At 37.3% G+C, this 19,280-nt stretch overlaps 1 protein-coding gene across 1 annotated transcript in view; it reads left to right on the forward strand.

Annotated features, from left to right (window-relative positions):
- Positions 1 to 19,280, forward strand: part of ADGRL4 (adhesion G protein-coupled receptor L4) — a 73,194-nt gene that overhangs the window by 29,884 nt on the left and 24,030 nt on the right. Inside the window, exons 3-8 of the mRNA XM_058842635.1 lie at positions 7,474 to 7,626; positions 13,537 to 13,692; positions 14,211 to 14,281; positions 15,963 to 16,136; positions 16,226 to 16,409; positions 18,649 to 18,765. Of these exons, the coding sequence (XP_058698618.1) occupies positions 7,474 to 7,626; positions 13,537 to 13,692; positions 14,211 to 14,281; positions 15,963 to 16,136; positions 16,226 to 16,409; positions 18,649 to 18,765 (855 nt within the window). The remainder of the gene's footprint in view (positions 1 to 7,473; positions 7,627 to 13,536; positions 13,693 to 14,210; positions 14,282 to 15,962; positions 16,137 to 16,225; positions 16,410 to 18,648; positions 18,766 to 19,280) is intronic.

The following is a 19,280-nucleotide window of genomic DNA, read 5'->3' on the forward strand; positions in this document are numbered from 1 at the left end:
ACATAGAACAGCACCATTTCTTATCACAGCCTTTGCTGCATGTTTGTAGCAAGTTTGATAAAGCTCATGAGATAATGCCCAATGTTCCCCTGCCTCAGTCAAGTTCTGTTGTCTCTGTTACATCACCTTCACATCTTGCTCACCCACACCATGAGGCCCCACTCTGTATTTCATATATAAGCTGTAAAGTGCTGATGCATTTCCTAGCTGTGTTTTCTGAATAAATATTTTTTTGTTTGTTTTGAAATTTAGGACAGTGTTGCCTGGAAGGGAAGCTTTTATTCCCCCTTAATCAGACAGTTTCCTAAACTGCTTTCCTTCTGTCTAATCTCTTGTGTGGGACCAAAATGTTTAGATTTGAGTGGTGACATCTCATTCACATCCTGTCAGATGGGAGCATTGTGTAGAGTTCACAATATAGCCAACCAGGAGCTGCATGTGACTGGAACTGAAATTGGGATTATTTTTTATCCAAACCTATTGAGTATCTATTAGCCAGTTTTCCAAATAGTTCACATAGTCAGAACTTCTCACCTCAAAAATCAGCCTTGGAACTCCAGCAGACCATCTTCAACCTGTTTTCAGACTTTTCCCACTATACTGTCTCTGACATTACTCTGCTACAATCTCTCTCCTTCTTTAGCATTGCATCCTAACAGCTCATCAGGGCAGCTGGTAAATTAATGCCATGTTCTTGGGAGAAAGGCAGAAGGGGATCCTGGAGTACTCCAGACACAAGGAGGTCACAGTCAGCTACCCTGAAGAGTGAGTGACAACTCCTTATCCCTTGTGCCTGAGCTGCCCCTTGGGCTGTGCCCAGCACCCACATCTCTGCCAGGCTCTGAGACTCTGCTCTCCAGAAGAGAGATGCCTGACCAGCTCTGAGCTCTGCCTGCAGTGGAAAGGGTGAACCTTCATAGCTCTCCAAGGTCTCACCCTCATGATCTGATCAGGGAAGGGGTGTCCATCAGGCAAAAAATAACTAATTTGTGGTTTGGACAATGAAACTGATGCTCTGCACTTGCAGCTCTGAAGTTTTTTTGCAGAATCTCTGTTGGTCAGTGCAGCAATGAGGTCTCTTCTGGGAGAGTGATGGGAGGGTGTTGATGTACTGCATGTAGACCTCAGCTCTCCAGAGGTGCAGGGGAGGAAGTGATGGGGGAAGAAGTGTGACAGGACCACTCAGTATTTATTCCCTCCTTCAATTATTTAATCCCCCTTTTACTTCTGTCTCACTAATTTAAGCACCTTGTTCCTTTTTGTTCTCAAATCCTTGCAGATGCCTCTCTGGGTAAATGGTTTGTTTCCAGTCAAGGACTAGTACCTTTAATGATATATGCCCCACCACAACTCCATTCTTCACATATGAGTGATCACAAATTATAGATTTCCTTTTTCTGGTATTTCACAAGTGCTAAAAAGGCAGGATGTTCTGTGTGGCTAAACAAATGACAATTTCATCACTGGCACTTACACGATTATAAATGCTGTTCATGTTTAATTTATAATGTCTGGAAATATCAGCAAGAGATGAGGGAAACAGTTTAGATAATATATTAACCTCTTCAAACCTTGTCCATTCTCTGAAGCTCAACCTGAGTGACTTTAATATGCAGGAAACTTTCCTTTCTTCCTTCTTTTACACTGTTCTGTCCTGTTCCTGGGACTAAGGGAACTTTCTGTTGTGAGGCCCTTTAGTTCATCCAGACATGAAAGAACTGCTTATCTGAAATCATGCCTTTATATACACATAGCCTGTGAAGGTGTGACAGAAAATACTTGTTTGCTGTACTAAGACCTTATAGGAGACCAGCTAGTTGCAGAGCCACCAAGTTAAAACCAGTTAAAAACTCCTGCCAAGCTACAAAAACACCCAGAGAAGGCATTGTGAAAAGCTCTTGAAGGCAGTAGGGAAATGTGAAATCTTAACAGGGCAGAGCTCGAAGTGGCAAGATTTCCTATGCAGCTACTGCATGGTTCCCTGCCCAGGTGTAGGACAAAGATGAATCAGGCACATTATGAAAGCAATTCATATTTAAATGAGATTTCCAGGCCAGTTTCTACAGTCTCAAGTGGTTATTCTAAGCATCTGCTCTTTCATGCTGATTTAGACCAAGCTCAAATGCTGAATCTTTGGAGAATCATAAACAAATTGTGTTAAATTGCCATTAATGGAAACAAATCACAAGAAAGAAAAGACAAGGCTGTTAATGGTATTGCTGTTCTCTGCTCTGGCTTTGATGGCAGTAGATGCAGTCCTGCAGCACAGAAGTAATGTATGTAAAATCACCCACTGTTCTGAGACCTCCAGACAAGCTAAGCACAGCAGGGGGGGAGTAGCATTGGAATTTGTTTTACAGGAAGCCTTTATTTCCTAGCTTTTGAGGGGTTAAGTGAGGCACTTCCAGCCCTGTTTTCCCATGAGGGTTATACTGGGGAAGGGTGGTTTTCGTTTCCCCCAGGGGCTCCATAGCAGCTCTGGCAGCAGAGGCTCCTGTCAGCAGAGAGCAGCTGGATGCAATGAATCAATGTATTCCCCAGCCACCCTGGCTGCATTTCCTCCCTACCCTCTGCTGCCCAGCTCCCAGCCTGCTGTGCCCCACAGATTCCGCGTCCATCCTGACTGATGGGTGTGCCCCAGAGCTCTCCCACCTCGGTTTCTGCAGGTTCCCACGGATTAGGGAAAAATTAATTGTTGATGTTTTAATTGCAGTAATTATATACTGTCACCAGGCAGTAAATAGGATGTGGATATATTGTAGTGTAAGAGCTGTTTGTAGTCCTTAGTAACATCAGGCTTCACTAAATTTATGAAAATCACAGCATTGGACCTATGCTCATTCCAGCGTGGCTTTGGGAAAACTCAGGTTAACAAATTCAAGGAGTCCTTAATATTCTCTTAATTTCTACAAAATCTCAATTTGCATGCATTGGGGAGGACTGAAAATGCAAAAATCATTCTGTTTAACTTTGGATTTACACCTTGTTTGTTTGTTACTTGAAGTGAAGGGAGGAACAATTTATTTCAAAATGTATGAAAAGTAAAACAGGAAAAACTTCTGTGTGGTTGTGAATCAATATGACAAGCTTCACCCCAAAACTAATTCTTCATATTATATGTCATCATATAATCAAAAAATCTATCACAAAGATATGCCCAGTGCAATGAAAATATTTCATAGCTGTTTGATAAATCCACTACCAAAAGACTTTTCCTCATTATATTTTTCATGTAAATTCGCAAACAGTATTACAAAAAAATCTTCAAAATTGATAACTCAAAGAATTTTCCAATGCTTGTCACAAAGAAAACAAATTATGTAATTTTGTAGCTGTTTTCCAATTGTAGGTTATAATTTCATAACCACACATTATTAAAATACCCTATATTTACCATATATGACAGGGTAAATCTTGCATTTTAAAAGGGATATGGAATACAACAAAGGAAATGTTCCAAGTTGGGTTTTTTCCTCCTAAAATCTTATCAAGTTCCTTTAGCTTCCAAGTGCATCATGACCTTAAAATCCACAAATCATTCTTCATTTTTGTATTGGTATATTTTAAAGTTTCTAAAATAATTTAATGCTCTCTATAAAAAAATGTAATCATATTAATGAGCGCAAGTGTTTTAAAACAGAATTACTAGCTCAAATCAAAATGGAGGTCTAGAGGGATATATCAGTTTTTTCTTTTTTTTTTTTTTTTTTGCTCTTGAAAATCCATAAAATGCTCTCAAGAGACTGGTAGAGGTATTTACAATCATTACATTGATTACTATAACAGTAGTTGATTCTATCTAACCATAATGACATTTGTGTACAGTAAAATACCTGCTAGCTATAATTTTAAAGTAAAAATGGAAAATGGATTTTATTATACAATTCTACCATGTAAACATCCTACCAACATTCAGGTACACGTTCCTATATTCCCCACATATCTTTGAGTTACTCAACACAAATTTCCTTGGAAATTATTTACAACATTCCTTACATTTTGGTTGGTAATGATGGGATTTTAGAGCAACTCAAATCATAGATCTGCCATATAAAAAAATAACTAATCAAAAATGGAAAGCAACCCAAAAAAATCTACCAAGCCTAAAATCCCAACAACCTTTTCCATGTCCCCCACTGTCATTCCTTAAGACAGTGCAGCTATTCAGGAAATTCCTTGAGTATCAAACAGACTTGAATGCAATGTTACCATTTATCCATGATAATTAACCTTGTCATTTGGCTAGTCATGTCTCCAAATTTTTCATCATTTACTGGAGATAAAAAAATCTTTAAAAGCAATGTGCATTCCTGAAATACTGCCTGCAGTGTTCAATGAGTATCTGTGCAGCATTAAATACACATGCTGTAATTAAATTAGGTAGCAACAAAGCAGGTGGATTATATGAGTGCTGTCACTTAAAGTATCCTTTCTGCACAGGCAGAAAATTTTGTTAAAAAAACATTTTTCATCCATTGTTTTTTTCCTGACATTCACAAATCCAATGACATTATAAATCATGTAAAATTTGGAACACTACTTTAAGCCCCTGGGCTCCTCATTGGAGCGCTGTTTGAATAAAAAATTCAGGTTGTTTGAACAGAGAACTCAATAATATTTTTGCCATCATTTTTTATCTTGCAGATTATTTTGTGTAAAAAAGAATGTTTAGATAGACTGCATACAAAAATCCTCCCTGTTTTTTTCAAAACTCTTTCCTTGCCTTTCTCATTAACCTAGTAGTTTTCCATAGCCTACTTACGTCAGTAGCTTTTACGTCACTAATTTCAGTGCAAGCAGGATGTGGTCCAGTAAATTATCTCTCAGCACAGTCTGCTCAGTATTACTTTAGACCATGAGAATAGAGAAAAGAAAGCTCCATGTGAATTTAACTCTTTAAAATATTCATTCTTTTGTTTGCAATGTAAGTTATTGCTGCTCTTCAAAATGTTCAAAATGTTTCTGAAAGATGTCTGAATAAGCGAGCTTACCAAGGCCATCTAGTCACCAATAAATCCCTTGCAGACATCATAAATATTAAGAAAAACACCAACAATCCAGTGAAGTTGCTTAGGCATAATTGTAGAGAATTTATTGATAACCACTGTACGAGTCATTTTAATATTGCTTATAAATCCTTTGGACCACCTGAAAAAGGCAATATTGCAGGACATCGTCCAGAAGAAAAAATCCGAAGGAAATGTTCTTGCATATAGCCTTTAGACTCCTTAGCTCTGTTATTCCTCTATTTTAAATCAAGTCCTTCCACCATCAGTGACCTTCTAGTTCTCATCTTCTAAGACTACAATCCCATAAGATTTCCAAAGTCAAACTCTTTTCTAGAATCTGTAATATTCTCCCAAGACCAAATCTATTTTACAACTACAATAGGGTAGAACACTCTTTTTTTGTTGTCACTAAACGCTGGGGTCTGGGAGCAAATTTATACTGCAAAGGAGTCAAACACAAAATACATTAGCAGTGGACCCTGTAATCAAGGTTTGCAAAGTTTTCTGGGACCTGGTCTCTGCAATGCTACATGACAAAACAGATTTTTCCTATTCTCATGCCTTTTTTTTGAATGGGGATCAACATCACACTTTTTTCCTCCCTATCATAATTCCACTTAGGCTAATTAGGTTTGAGTTTGGCATTCTTTAAAATCCAAATCATACACATCCTCTGCTGTATTCTCATGAATACCAAGGCTGTAGAATAAATATTGTTGACGTGTGTTGGCACAGTGCTTTTATACTTGGATTCCTCATTAAATTACATTAAATTTTAGTTTTAATGAGCATAATCCATTTGATACTGTTAACCCAAATTCCACTGAGGAAAACTGCAGCTCTGAATTTATATTTGCATGTCTGAGTCAACTGAGTCACTTTCAAAATCATGTCAGACTTCAAATCTCAAAAAATGTCCTGTTCAAGTTATGCTAAGGGTTATGACTAAGTTATATTCCAGAAATATATTCCTGCAAGGCTCTTGCTGTAATTTAATCTTGTCACTGCCCCAGCTTACATGAGGCTTTTCTTATCTGCATCCTATCTCTGTAAACAGCTTATGAGAACTCTGACCATCAGGAAGCAGGAGCACCTTTCTAAAGCTCATCCTTGGGTGTCTTTTCTGAAATCATATTTCTTCTCTCTGTCATGCTCCTTAATCATTTCTCTTCTGCAATAAATTGTTATTTCTCTCCCTGTTAGAACTCCTTCCTGCCATTCATCATGTTATGAGTACCTTTTGCTTGAGAACAGGAACAAAATCCCAGTACACTTAGGGAAGTCTGTAACTTTTCCTTTCTCATGATGTAGAAAATGGAGAATTCTGCTCAAGAGTGTCACCTTCTTTTGGAGACTTTCATTGATTTGTTTTTGTTTCAAAGTTTTGGGGTACTTTAAAAGAAATGGGCTATTGAAAAGACAGATTTATCAGTATTATGAGTGTTTCTCTCAGTTTGATAAGTAGTGTGCCTAGATAAAAATGTTTTTGAAATTTTTTTCAAGTTTGGTCTGAAAATTACTCAATAAACAATAGAAACCATGGAAGATTTTAGAGAGGAAATGGTTTTATTGAGTCATTGCAGGAGATCAACTATGCAATCCAAAGCATGAGTTCATGATTTTGTTTGACCTTTGATTAAGATTGCTGGATCCCCATGCTCATATGACAGCACATGCTGAGGCTCTGCAGAGATGACATAGTCACAAACTTGTGTATATCAGTCCTTTTCACTGTATAATTGGAGGCCTGGGATTAACCCTGTAAAATTGTTCATGAGAATTTGCAGGTACAAAAATTATGACCTGCTGAGCAATTGCTAAGAGGTAAGGCTCAAGACATGAATCTTGCTCATCTCTTTCTTAAGGTCTTTGGGATAACTAAAGAAAAAACAATATACTTGAAAAGTCAGGCCAGTCAGTAGGATGAATTTTTAATTTTGTTTTCCAGTAATGCTGAGAAAGATCACAGAAGATCTTTAAAAACAGCACATAAAAATGTGCATTTAGCTATAGTGGTTTTGATGTTAGAGAATAAAAGGGGTGATTTCTTTATATCCTTCTGACCTCTGTTTTTTATAATTCAGAATTCCCAGACACATCCTCAGAGTGACTTTCTACCTGTAGATTTTTGGATAGGAAAAAAAATGTTGTCAATTACAACCACGGCAGAGCGCGCATTTGTCTCAATCCTTTATTCCAAGTGTAGATCCAATTAAATCATTCATTTCAGTTTCCCACCGATTCTCTCACTTGTTTATTCACACAGGATGAGGGCAGATGAGTGTTGCTGAACACCTGATTACATCCTTGGCAACGGGAAAACTGTATAGACAAACACCAAGAGTGCCAGCTCAGCATTCAAGGCTTATACGAGTGAAATACCAGAGCCAAATTAAGCTTATACAATACTGCTTTCTTCAATCATCAAATGAAAATATATTTCTCCATAATTTGTGTCTTGCAGATGATAATGAGTGTGAAAATGCTACTCAGCCTTGTGGAGAGCATGCCAATTGCACAAACACAGAGGGAAGTTATTACTGCACGTGTATGTCTGGTTTCAAACCCAGCAATGGTCAACAAATTTTTGTTCCTAATGATGGAACCTCCTGCGTGGGTAAGTTACTGCTGTCTGCCAGATAGCTTTACATTGTCACTCTTCTCTTATTGCCTCTCTTAATTAAGAAACCTTGCAAAAGGCTTCCATAGTTGTGAAGTTTGGAGTCTGGGTATAAAATTCCCACATTTTGGACTGGAAGAGGCTAGCTTAATATTCCAGTTGCTTTCAGTGACACCTGAATCTTGACTCTGCTTTCAATATATTTAAATCCACATGCCACAGAATTACACAATAAATATATAATTAAGGCAAGATGGAAATCACCAATTCACCCATTTATACCACTGTTTCACCAATCTGTGAGCAAGGTGGTCACATTCTCAGGAAAAAAAGTGACAAAATATTCTGCATTCAGATCTGGATCACCAAAATTCTATGTAAGTTTGAACTAGTATAAATATTTTTTGTTTGGAAACTTGGTTGGTATACCTTTCGTAATTTTTCAAGTCTGATCAAAAGCAAGGGCAGGATCAGTGGTTATCTTGTCTCCTGAGCCATTTGTTAGACTCTGTTTCTGTACCAGTTGGATGGAACATGTTCAAGATAACAGGGAAGAAAAAGTTCTCTGGAAAAATGTATTTTCTGAACAACCATGCAATCCTTTAGGATTTCCTCTGAATGGAAGAACTGTAACTGCTTCTCTTTTTTCAAACTCTTGGTAATTTTCTCTGTATGTTGCAAAAGTCCTCAGGGAATGGGAAAATGAGAAATAAATCTATTGCCCTTTACACCTTTATGCTGACTGTGTCTCATTCTAGGTATGTCTCCTGTGAGCTTGTGAGTGCTGACAACCTCTCTTCTCACTGCTCTTAATATCAGCAGAGTGGTTGCATATTAAGCCAGAAAGTGATCTAATCGACATTTCTTGCCCATTGCTCACATCCATCTAAAAGTGCTCTGCTTTATTCAGCTGCTATGAATCATTCTTAAATTAGCTGGGATGGAGACAGTTAGCACATTGAGCTGTAAATATTCTCACCATTACTGCTCCAGGTTTTGATTTTTACATTATGACATTTCCTCAGCTTCAGAAGTTTGTCTTCAAAGTTATTTCTCTGACTTTGTCACTTTAACTTCTTACCATTAGCCTGCAAATTTCTTCCTTTTTTGCTTCTTTACTGGGCAGATTGATCTTTCTTATCCTCTACTAAAGTTTAATACTTCCTTTTGAAAATCTACATGGAGGAGCCAAGAGCTTTCAAAACTCACACTGAAATAAAAAAATTACCATTTGTCATTAAACAAGGTGGGCATGCTTTCTCATTAAACAAGTGCACCAATTACTTTACCAAGATGTGAGTCCTAAAGACAACTTTTTGGTCCACGATTTTTGACTTTATCTGTCAGGGAAACCATAATAAGCTATCCTGTACCCAATGGATCTCCTGCTACAGGCACACAAGCAGCTGACAGTTGTGTATTCAGGGTGACAGCTGAAGCAAATATCATTTCATCGTAAATAGAGTGCAAGTTATTTAGTAAAAATCATGGAACAGAACTACCAGATATTCATCCTACACATGTTTATAGGGCCCCACAATATATTTTTAGAAGTCTTAAATATTCTTTTTCATATATATATATGTACATGGCAATAAATTTTAAACTACAGTGGTGAATTTTGGAGAGTATGCCATTATGAACCCTAATTGTTTATGCCCTCAAACCCACCTGAGTTTCCAGTTGTGGAAGTGTGGTACATATGTGTGTGCAAGTCACTTTCAAATTCCTTGCACATACACGTGTGTTCCCTCTTTGGAAACCACAATAAGATCCCAAGTGAAAAATGATCATGTTCCCCAAGGTAGTAGATCAAAAGAATTCTCGGGACAATGGCTTTGAGAAATGTTGGCTCACCCTTAATCCAGTCAGAATGCTGAGTTTTGAGCTGAGAGCCAGAAGTATTTCCTACCCATGTAATCAAGGACAACTGGTGAAGAGATGACAAAGATGCAGACAGATGAGGAACTAGATGGTAGGAAGGGAAAGAGAGGAGAAGAAAAGGATAAAGGAAATGGAGAAGATAATTGTGAAGGAAATGGGAAAGAAAAAAATAAGGATGCAGAGATGTGATATTTCTGAAGGCATTTTTCTGCTGATCTCAAAGTGAGCTATTAAAATCTCTTTTTTGACTTGTGCAAAAGCCATACTTTTCCTTAGACTTGACAATTTATTGAATGTTCAGCTGCAGGTAAAAAAGTGAAATATAAACCTACTTTTTTCACCCCAGTCAACAGAGTAAAAACATGAAAATGGCCATCTGTGAAATGAAAGTGTCATCCACGCCACTCTGCCTTTTCTGGGAACATGCTATTAGCTCTCTTCAGGTATTGGGAAGGCACCCATTCTCCATTTCATCCTTTGCTGTGACAAGGGAGCTGTACAGTGGATGGAATCTGGCACTGGGCCACACTGCTAACTTTCCTTTTACGTTTGCCATTCATAGCCTTTTTCATTTCTACTTTGTGTGTGCTGCTGCCTTCCACAGTGTGGAGACACGGGGAGGGAACATCCAGTCCTTTGCAATTGGACTTTTCAATCACTTGCAAGCTACTAATAAGCAGAAGGTATGATGTAGACATCAAGCTGTCTTGACTGGCTGGAGAAGAATCAAAGCGATGTAGGTACAATCCTGTAATTGGCAAGACTGAACATAATAACTGTTCTCCGTACTTTTAATTTAATTGGAATTTTCTTGCCTGCTGCAGTAAATGAAGAGTGACAAAGCACAGAAATAAAATAAAAGGTTATAAATCTATTTTCACACTAGCCTAAGTGGTGTTGGTGATATTATTTTTCTGATCACAGCTACTATAAAAACTTCATAGTTCAGCTCCGGGATTTGTTTTGAATATTTACTGAAAGTCCAAGGCTTTTTTTTACAGACCTATGGCAAATGCTCTTCTGTTTAAAAGGCTGCTGTTCTCCAACCTTTGCTCAGGAATGTTGTCTGTGAAGACTGCTCAGGCAAGCCTTGGCAGCCCGATTCCTGCTCTTCTGCTCTCTGCTCAAGGTGGAGTTTGGGATCCTCACCCCAAAGCTCCGCTAAAATTGCATCGCTGAAAGCACTGACAAGCTGTTGTCCATGTGTGCCCAACAATTGCATATTTGGCTAAAAAGGCATAACTACAAAATACAAAGAAACAAAAGCCTACGGCTACTGCGCACAGCATTTCAAAGCAGGAACTTAAAAGCTGCATTCTTGCAACTGTCACAAACTGTTGGCTGCCCCTGACAATCTCATTGATTTAGAAGAGATACAAAGCTGATTAGTACCTTGCAAGATCAGGCATATTGCCTTTTAATTTTGTCATCCAGGAGTTGTTTTATTCTTCTGGAAACAGTGAATTAAATAGGCTTGATATGGATTCATTCCATATGGACAACTCAACTGCAGAAAGTCTATTTGCATATACTCAACAGGGTGTCTCTATCAGACTTTAAATAGCAGCTCTGTTGCCAGAGATGTGCCAAAATACTTGAATTTCTGCTGTTGTTTTGGATAATCCTGTCTTCTCATTAAAATCTCCATTACACTTAATATCTGACATAATTACAAAAAGAATTTGCATGACTGCCCAATGATAACAAATAAATGATTTACTGATCTAAAAGTTTTTGAAAAGAAAAATGCCATGGCAATTTTGAAACATTTGTATCCATAAATCATATGGGAACATGATCCTTAGTAAGAGTATTCTCAAAAGCATTCAAATATTGCTTTTCTTATTTATAGGTTATTGTAAGTTTTGGCAAAGATTGTTGTGAATTGCTGTTGGTTTAGCACTGCATTAAATGATGAATGGCTTGCTCAGATGTACATGTCCTCCAAGCAGCTGACAAGGCCAGAGAAATCTTTGGTTTAAGGGTGATGTGTTTTCTTGTTAGACAAACTGGCTTTGTCATGATTTTCACTCTTGCCACTTTAATTCATTCAAAGTCTCTCTGTTTTACAGAGTCACACAAGGCACTGACACACACCCACTTGTTTCAAACAGAGCTTTATAATTTACTGATGCGAGAGGTTATTTAAATGCAAAGAGTAACAACTCTAGTGTTATGTCTTTAAATGACAGCATTTAATTACGAGGTATCCTGTGTGTAGCACTGTATCATGCTATTTTCCTTCCTTTTTGCCATATTGGTTCATGTATAATGTGGTTAGCTCCATAACTATGAACATTGAGGTCACAGAAACCATACATACACGGATAATGCAAAACTCAGTTTCTTAAAGAGAAACATTAGCAGTTTGGGGCATTAAATATGGGAAAAAACTATTTCCCTAACACAGACAATCATAATTTAACCACCTGCTTTAAACTTCCAGGCTGGCAGAAGCCATTTAAACACACTGCTTTCTTGGTGCCTCTCCCTGCAGAGCAGTGGTGGCTCTGCTGGGGAGGGCAGGAGCACCTCCAGCCCCACATCTCCTCCCTGTCCATGCAGGACTCTGAGTGGCTTTTCCATGGCAACTTCTGAATTTCAGGCTTAAAACACAACACATCAGGTGCAAATCAGAGCCAATGGCTCATTGAGAAAAAGGGATATATGAAAGTGAGGTGGGACTTCAACTTTGAATCCCAGGGACACCTCTGTCCAAATAGACAGATGACCCCCAGGTAACCTTCAGGTATTTTTTTGCATTCCCTTGATATATCCATATACATGCAGTATATCTTTCTATTTTTCAATAATAACCTCACTTCACATGCATTATTGCTCCTTTTTGTGCTCCTTTTTGTAAACCAAGATTCTTTTATCAAAAGCAGTGTGCTATATGCTAATAGTGTATTTCCAGCCACCCCATATCTGCTTTCTGCTCGTCTGTTCTTAGCACCCCCTCTAGCTGAGCAGAGGCTGCCTATCAATTCAGATAGCTCTTCTCCACTGATCAATTAACCACTTCCAATTTCTTTCCAAAATTAAGTGGCATACCAGTTCTTGACTGGAGTTGTCATCCTCTCTCCTGCATTCCCTGCACTTTCTTTTCCTTCAGTTCAGTTCTCAAGCTGTTACTCTAAACCCACTCATGTACCACCTCATTTTTCAGATATACCTGTCCCAAAGCTCTTCATTTTTTTCTCCTTTCCAACACAGCACTTCACAGTCCATTACTTCATTCTCCAGAATTATTTGGTATAGTTCCCAGTTAGCTTTCTCCATTGAGTTATTCGATCTTTATCCTTAGCCAGTCAAATAATGCAAAATAATTGGTACTCCAGCCAGGGGTTTAGTACCCAGCTCTCCTAAACTGATCAATTCATGAATTCCCTTACTGGAATTCATTGGTTTTACTCTTGGACTATGCCCCACCCAGTTACTGAACTTGTCTACTTAATGGCAATTTACTTAGAAGCACAAAGGACATTTTAGGCAAATGTAATTTAAATGTGAATTTTAAAAAAAAGGATATGCCAAGCACTTTAAAGGGCACAGAGTTTAATTATTAGATTAACAAGATGGACAGAGTGAGCTTTTGCAGTGTCATTTTAAAGCTGCAACTTAAAAGACAAGTCTGCAGGTTGTTTTTTTTCTTTTCTAACTGAGCTGAGAAAATCTATTTAGTCTAATCTTTGAAAAATGGATTTCAGATGATTTGCATCATGCCAACAATTTTGCTATGATAGAATTAATGTGGTTTTAAAACACGAGCAGTGTAGTATTATACAGCAATAAAAGAGGTGGTATAAAAATATGATCAATTATGATTTATCCTTCTAATCCTTAAGTATTATAACTGGCAGGGATTTTGCCATTGAGATTGTGGGTTTATTTTTTGCTTTTTTTATTACATGAAATTTTATTATGAAACTGCTTGTAGTGTGTGGGGCTATTATCAACAAAGCAGCAAGGTGTTAGTCTGTAAATACTTAATAAAAATTCAATTTCTACCGATATTTGCAGATGTAGATGAGTGCAGCAACGAAGGAGCTGTTGCCTGTGGAGATCATGCAAAATGTGAAAATGTGGATGGAGGGTTTAACTGCTCCTGTAAGGAAGGTTATCAACCATCCACAGGAAAATTGCAGTTTAAGCCAAATGATGGCACTTCCTGCCAAGGTACATGATTTTATAAAGGTTTATGTGTTATTATAGAGATACATCTTCTGAGAAACCCACCAGTGCCTATTTATCTTCAGTTAGATTAATCAGCAAGACATGAAAAAGAGGCAAGGCTGTGGCATCTACAATTCCTGAGAATAGAATAATTTTGTAAATGTATTTTTGCTAAACAGTGTGATGAGATCCATTTGAATTAATGGTTACCTCCTCATAGCTGTCAGATCTGTACTCCTCTCTGTAAATTTGAGCTGCCTCTACTCCACCTGTGGAAGTCTCATAAAAGGGACCAAACCCTCTACCTGAATAAAACAGCTCATTCCAATCCAATGCTATAATTTTGGCTAAGATAAAGTCTTTATAATTGTAGTTTGAGAACAGAGTGCTGTGTTTTGTGTGCATAAATTCAGAGTGCTGGTGGCTTGGGGAATGACCTAGACAAGAGCTTTTGCAATTAGTATGTATTGAATATTGATTGAACTGCAATGTATAATTAGTTTCCCTTTCTATTTTTACAGAAAATCCAAAGGCCAAGTGTGAGTTATTCAAAGACTGTATAGCTGAACATATTAACAGAACTTTAGCCAGAGTAAGTAGCATTGGTTCATAGATTAATTTTTAAATCCTTTAATTGTTTCTGTTTGAAATTGCTATTTCAATTGTAATAGTTCTTAAACAGTTTTTTACAAAGGCTTGAAGCATACACTTGAACTTAAGCATGTTTACAGAAGGCTTTTTAATAATTTCAAATTATTTGAACTGGGTTGTATGTTCTACACATGATAATAACTTGCCGGGAATCTGCATGTTCCCTTTCCAGCAAAGTGATTCATGATGCATGAAAAATTCAGAAGTGTGGTAATTACTCAGCTGTTTCTCTAATTTCTGGAGTTACACACTGCTGCATTTACTGATGTGCAATTATTTGCTTGTTCAGAAGAAAGGCAAGATAGCTTCCAAAAGTAATGTCAACAAGTGACTAAACAGAAAAAGGAGCCATAATAACTTGGTATGCTGGATTATTTACTCCTCAAAGGCGAGTGTTTAAAGTGATACAGGATTTATAGAAACAAATATTCTGTGGCCAGAGTATTTTTCACCAGAAACAGAGATTCCTGAAACCAATTAAAAATATATTAATGAATGCACTAGTCATTATTCTATAACTTCAGTATTGTCTAATTTTAAAGGATAAATGAAGCATAGGCATAAATAAATTTAAAGCAATTGTATATGTTTGCATTTGATATTAAGCAATTTTACTAAGTTACTTAGTTCAAAAATATATCATTTTAAAGTATTTTATTAACCTAGTGCTATGTATATGTTGTGTTAACATGTTAACATTTATATGTTTACCTGCAGTGTAATACATTATATCAGATATAATACCTGCTTATCACACTTGCGTGCAAAGCCATGGTAAAAGTTACAGCAGAATCTTAGACTGAGATTTTTGAAAAAATATACTCAAACTAAAATTAATTTAAATTAATAATTCAAAATACTTTTGTGTAAATATCTGTCAGATTTTTAACCTGTTTTCCAGTTCTGTTCAGTTTCAAAGACAAAGCAATCCCTATAAAAGCTGTTCAACAGCAGAGAGTAGAGATCATACAAACTCAGATGCTGAGTGTTTTATTAATTAGATTCTAGTTTTGTGTAGTAAGAATTCTTCTCTTATTCAGCCATGAGACTTAAATGTGGAAGCTTAATCTTCATCTTGAACTTTCCTGCCTATATTTTTAAATTAGCTGTTTTATGTAAGTGCACTTAGAAGTTTATAAGCTGAAACACTGAAGGAGAAATAGACAGTACAGTTCACTCAACTACATGATTTATAATTTGCATTTGGGGAAAAACAACTAAAAAACTTCCATCTGTTCCCACCTCTTCAGTTAAAATTTAAAAGAAAATCAGTAGATTAATACAGGAGCAGAGTAATCATATCACTGATATATAATTACTTTTGCAGAACATTTACTGGTTCACTTTAGATCATGAGGATAAACAAAACAACTGCTATAGGGAAAAAATGTGTAATGATAGCACACGATTTTTTTAACCATGGTTGCTTGTGAAAGTTATATTAAATATGTGTAATATCAATAATTTATAGGTCAGCCTGTTGGTTGAGAAGGCGTGTTTATGCACAAGTGTCTTACAAACCAGTATGTTAATTAACAGAAATCAGTCTATTGGGATCATTTTCACATGCAGAAATATGGCTTTACTTGTTTCATTAAGATGTGAATTCTGACATTTTTCAGATTAGTCATTTAAAAACACCTCTGGAGAAGCTGCAAGAAATTAATAAAAACACTTTGGGACCCCTTTTACCTGTAGAAGTGGTTTCATATGTTGAAGCACTGTCTCATTCATCGTGGGGTGCCATGAGTGACTCTGTCTCTGACAATGAAGCCCTGCACAACACCACCATTAACGTGAGTGGCTCAAGCCTTGGAGTTGTGGGCTTTATCCCTATTCCAAGGACAGCCTATGACTCTGCTCAAACACATGCTTTTACTTACAGGTTTTGGTCAACACTGTGAACAATTTTTTACAAAAAGACAAAATTACAGTCTGGGAAGCTCTACCTGCAGATAACCAAAGGCGGAGCCTGACTAAGCTGCTGCACACTGCAGAGCAGGCGACACTTCTCATGTCACAGAGCTTCAAAAAGACAGCCCAGCTGGATGTTAATGCAAGTGACATAGGTAAGATAAAGAAAATCATTCTAAGATGTACTTTAGATGTGGATTAAACAGAGGAGTTTTTCAGCACAATTATGAAGATTAGAAATGGTGTTATGTGAAAGACACAGGTGTTAATTTGTATGATTTTTGTAACTAACACCTGACTTTCAGTGTAGGTATCATAATTTTCACAGACTAAACATTTGAGTCCAGAGCAAAAAATTAAATTGAGAGTCTATGGAAACTTGTTTTCATATTCTCTTAAATCTCTCATTATGACCTATCACACAGTCTAGATTCATTTTATAAGCACAAAATAATCCTATGCATCTTATGTGTATAAAAAAACACCAGTGGAACAAAATTTGGACTTGCTCTCTACAGATTTTTTTTTTACTCCTTTTGGTTTAGTCTAGTTATTATAAATGAACTTGGAATAAGGATTGTACCTAGTGAGTTTAAACTTGAGTGGCTTTATCTCAACAGGAATTTCTCATATTAAGAGGAATTCCCCCAGAGGAGAATTGGTTAGTCTCAACTGCACCATTTTTCTCTTCTGCCTTCTCCCTGTGTGCTGGTGTCTTCCCACCAATACCTGCAGATTTTCCTGTGGTAATAGTTTTACCATTCCTTCACTGAGAGTGGAGAAATGCTGACACCAGCCACTTTTGAAAATCCTGATAAAGCATGGCTGATTTCTTTGTCAATGGCCACTCTTTCATCTTTATTTTTTCTGAATGTCCCCAAACTGTATGTGATCTGATTTCTTATTTTAGATTTAGTACAGCCCTTCGGTGTGTCTCACTGGCTTGCTGTTTTATACGATGACTTGATGAGAAAGATTCCTACTGTGGTCTTGCGGCAGGTCAAACTGCCTGTTCTACCCTCACCTTTCTGAAAATAAATTAGACAAAGTGATGAAAAAGTAGGGATGGATTTGTTCCTTGACACAGACTCTGTAGAATCAGACTTACGGTATTGCAGAGACCTCTGGGTCTGCAGCAGGTCCAGAGCAGGGCCAGGTGCTGGCTGTAAAACCCCTGTGCCCCCTTCCCACGCCTCCCTTGCTTGAAAGCAGAGGCTCTCATCACCACAGAGCTGGGGCCATGAAAGTCAGGAAGAGAGGATTCAGGTGCAGTCTCCAGTGGAACTGTAGGTGTCTGTCACCAAAGTGAAGAAAAAGCTGATAAAGAGAATGGAGAGGAATTCCTGTGTTGGAAGGTTAATGATTATCTTCCTTGGGTTTGTTCTGAAATGGTAAACTGAATGAGCTCTTTTCCAAATTGGACACAAACACTAAAATTTTTTGTTACTCTTTTTCAGCATGAATAAATTTCTCACAGGTCTCATATGTGCCACACACAACTACTCTGGGATAAAACCTACAACATCACCCCTCTCTCTCCACTGCTTTTTTTGATGCAAGCTCTTGAACTACGAGCTTTTCAAAACTCTAGCCAAAGAAAACAATTTCTTATGCCCTTACAAACATTTTCTGACAGCTGGTCTATTGAATAGCTCATATTATTTTTGTGTGCTGTGCTATAAGCAATGCAGATGGTCTAGCTTAGTGATATTCCACCATCAGTCAAGTTTTAGATTTGTTTGCTGTTGTTTTGTTTTGTTTTTTAAAGAAGCCTGATTGACTTATTTTTGTTCCCATCCTGGGTGATTGAAACTCAGCACTGTAATGAACCAAGTAAAGAGCTCAATAGACTCTAATGTAGTTTTTTGTCCTAAGGGGTGATGCTTGTTTGTTTGCTTTTTGACAAGACATATCATTAGTTCATGGTGCAATGTGTATTTGGAAGCGTGGATAGATAACCATAAAATATATACTTTTCAAAAATTGGCTTTTATCAAATGTTATTATTCAGTGGAGAATTTTATGCTTTCCTTTTTATAATTGTGATTTGTGGCCCCTTTCAGAAATACATTTTTAATAAAGCAATAGCTCTTCCTAAAGTAACCTACATTGTTTTTTCCAGTACCTAATTTAAGGCAAGGTAAATGAGAGACTATATTTTTCAGGGAAAGAGTAAAACGTATGAGAGCAAAATGTATGCGTGAAAATAAAAAAACATAGATGTTTAAACAAATGTTATATTAATGACCTTTTTCTTGAAATATTTTGCACAAGGATAGAGTCTTAAAATTCACAGTAATTATGCAATCCAGTAGCACATTTATTAACCCAACTCTAAATTATGGTAGGCCATAATGGAGCAGTTATTTGTACAGTATTTTTCTTCTTTTGCAGCGCTCAAGGTTTTTGCTTTTGATTCACACCACATGAAACACATCCACCCTCATGTATACACAGGGGGAGACTACATAAAGATCTCTCCGAAGAAGAGAAAGGAACCTCATCCAAATGGTAAGAAACAAAGGTTGGGGAGTAGGTGGGTTAATGAACACTTTGGATAGACTTGTATCCACTACAAAACAGCCAAATGTGCAGTTTACCGAGGCTGAATTTCCACACTGCTAACTACAAAGAAGACAAGGTATTTTTGTCACCCTTTCTCCTTTATTGTCTCAAGACTGATATTTCTAACATATCCAGTGGCACAGTGAGTAATCAGTGAGTTTTCACACTAGGTATTGGTATCACAAATCTGAGCTTTATCCTTTCCTCAGCCATAGATCTGCTGTATGACTTTCGACCAGCCCCTTCAACTCTCTGTGTTACTTCTCCTTCAAAATTTGCTGCATTTTCCCACTCAAAGAGAAGCTCACTGGGACAAGAACACGTAACCTTTAGTACCAAAACCAGCAGGACCCAGATCAGGCTTGTACCTAAGAGTGATACAGAAAAGGCTTACAACAATTGTCATCACTAAATATTAATGTGTGTGTTTAAACAGCTCTGGAATTAAAACACATAATGAA

Source organism: Poecile atricapillus, chromosome 7, assembly GCF_030490865.1.
Source record: "Poecile atricapillus isolate bPoeAtr1 chromosome 7, bPoeAtr1.hap1, whole genome shotgun sequence".
NCBI classification, from domain to species: domain Eukaryota; kingdom Metazoa; phylum Chordata; class Aves; order Passeriformes; family Paridae; genus Poecile; species Poecile atricapillus.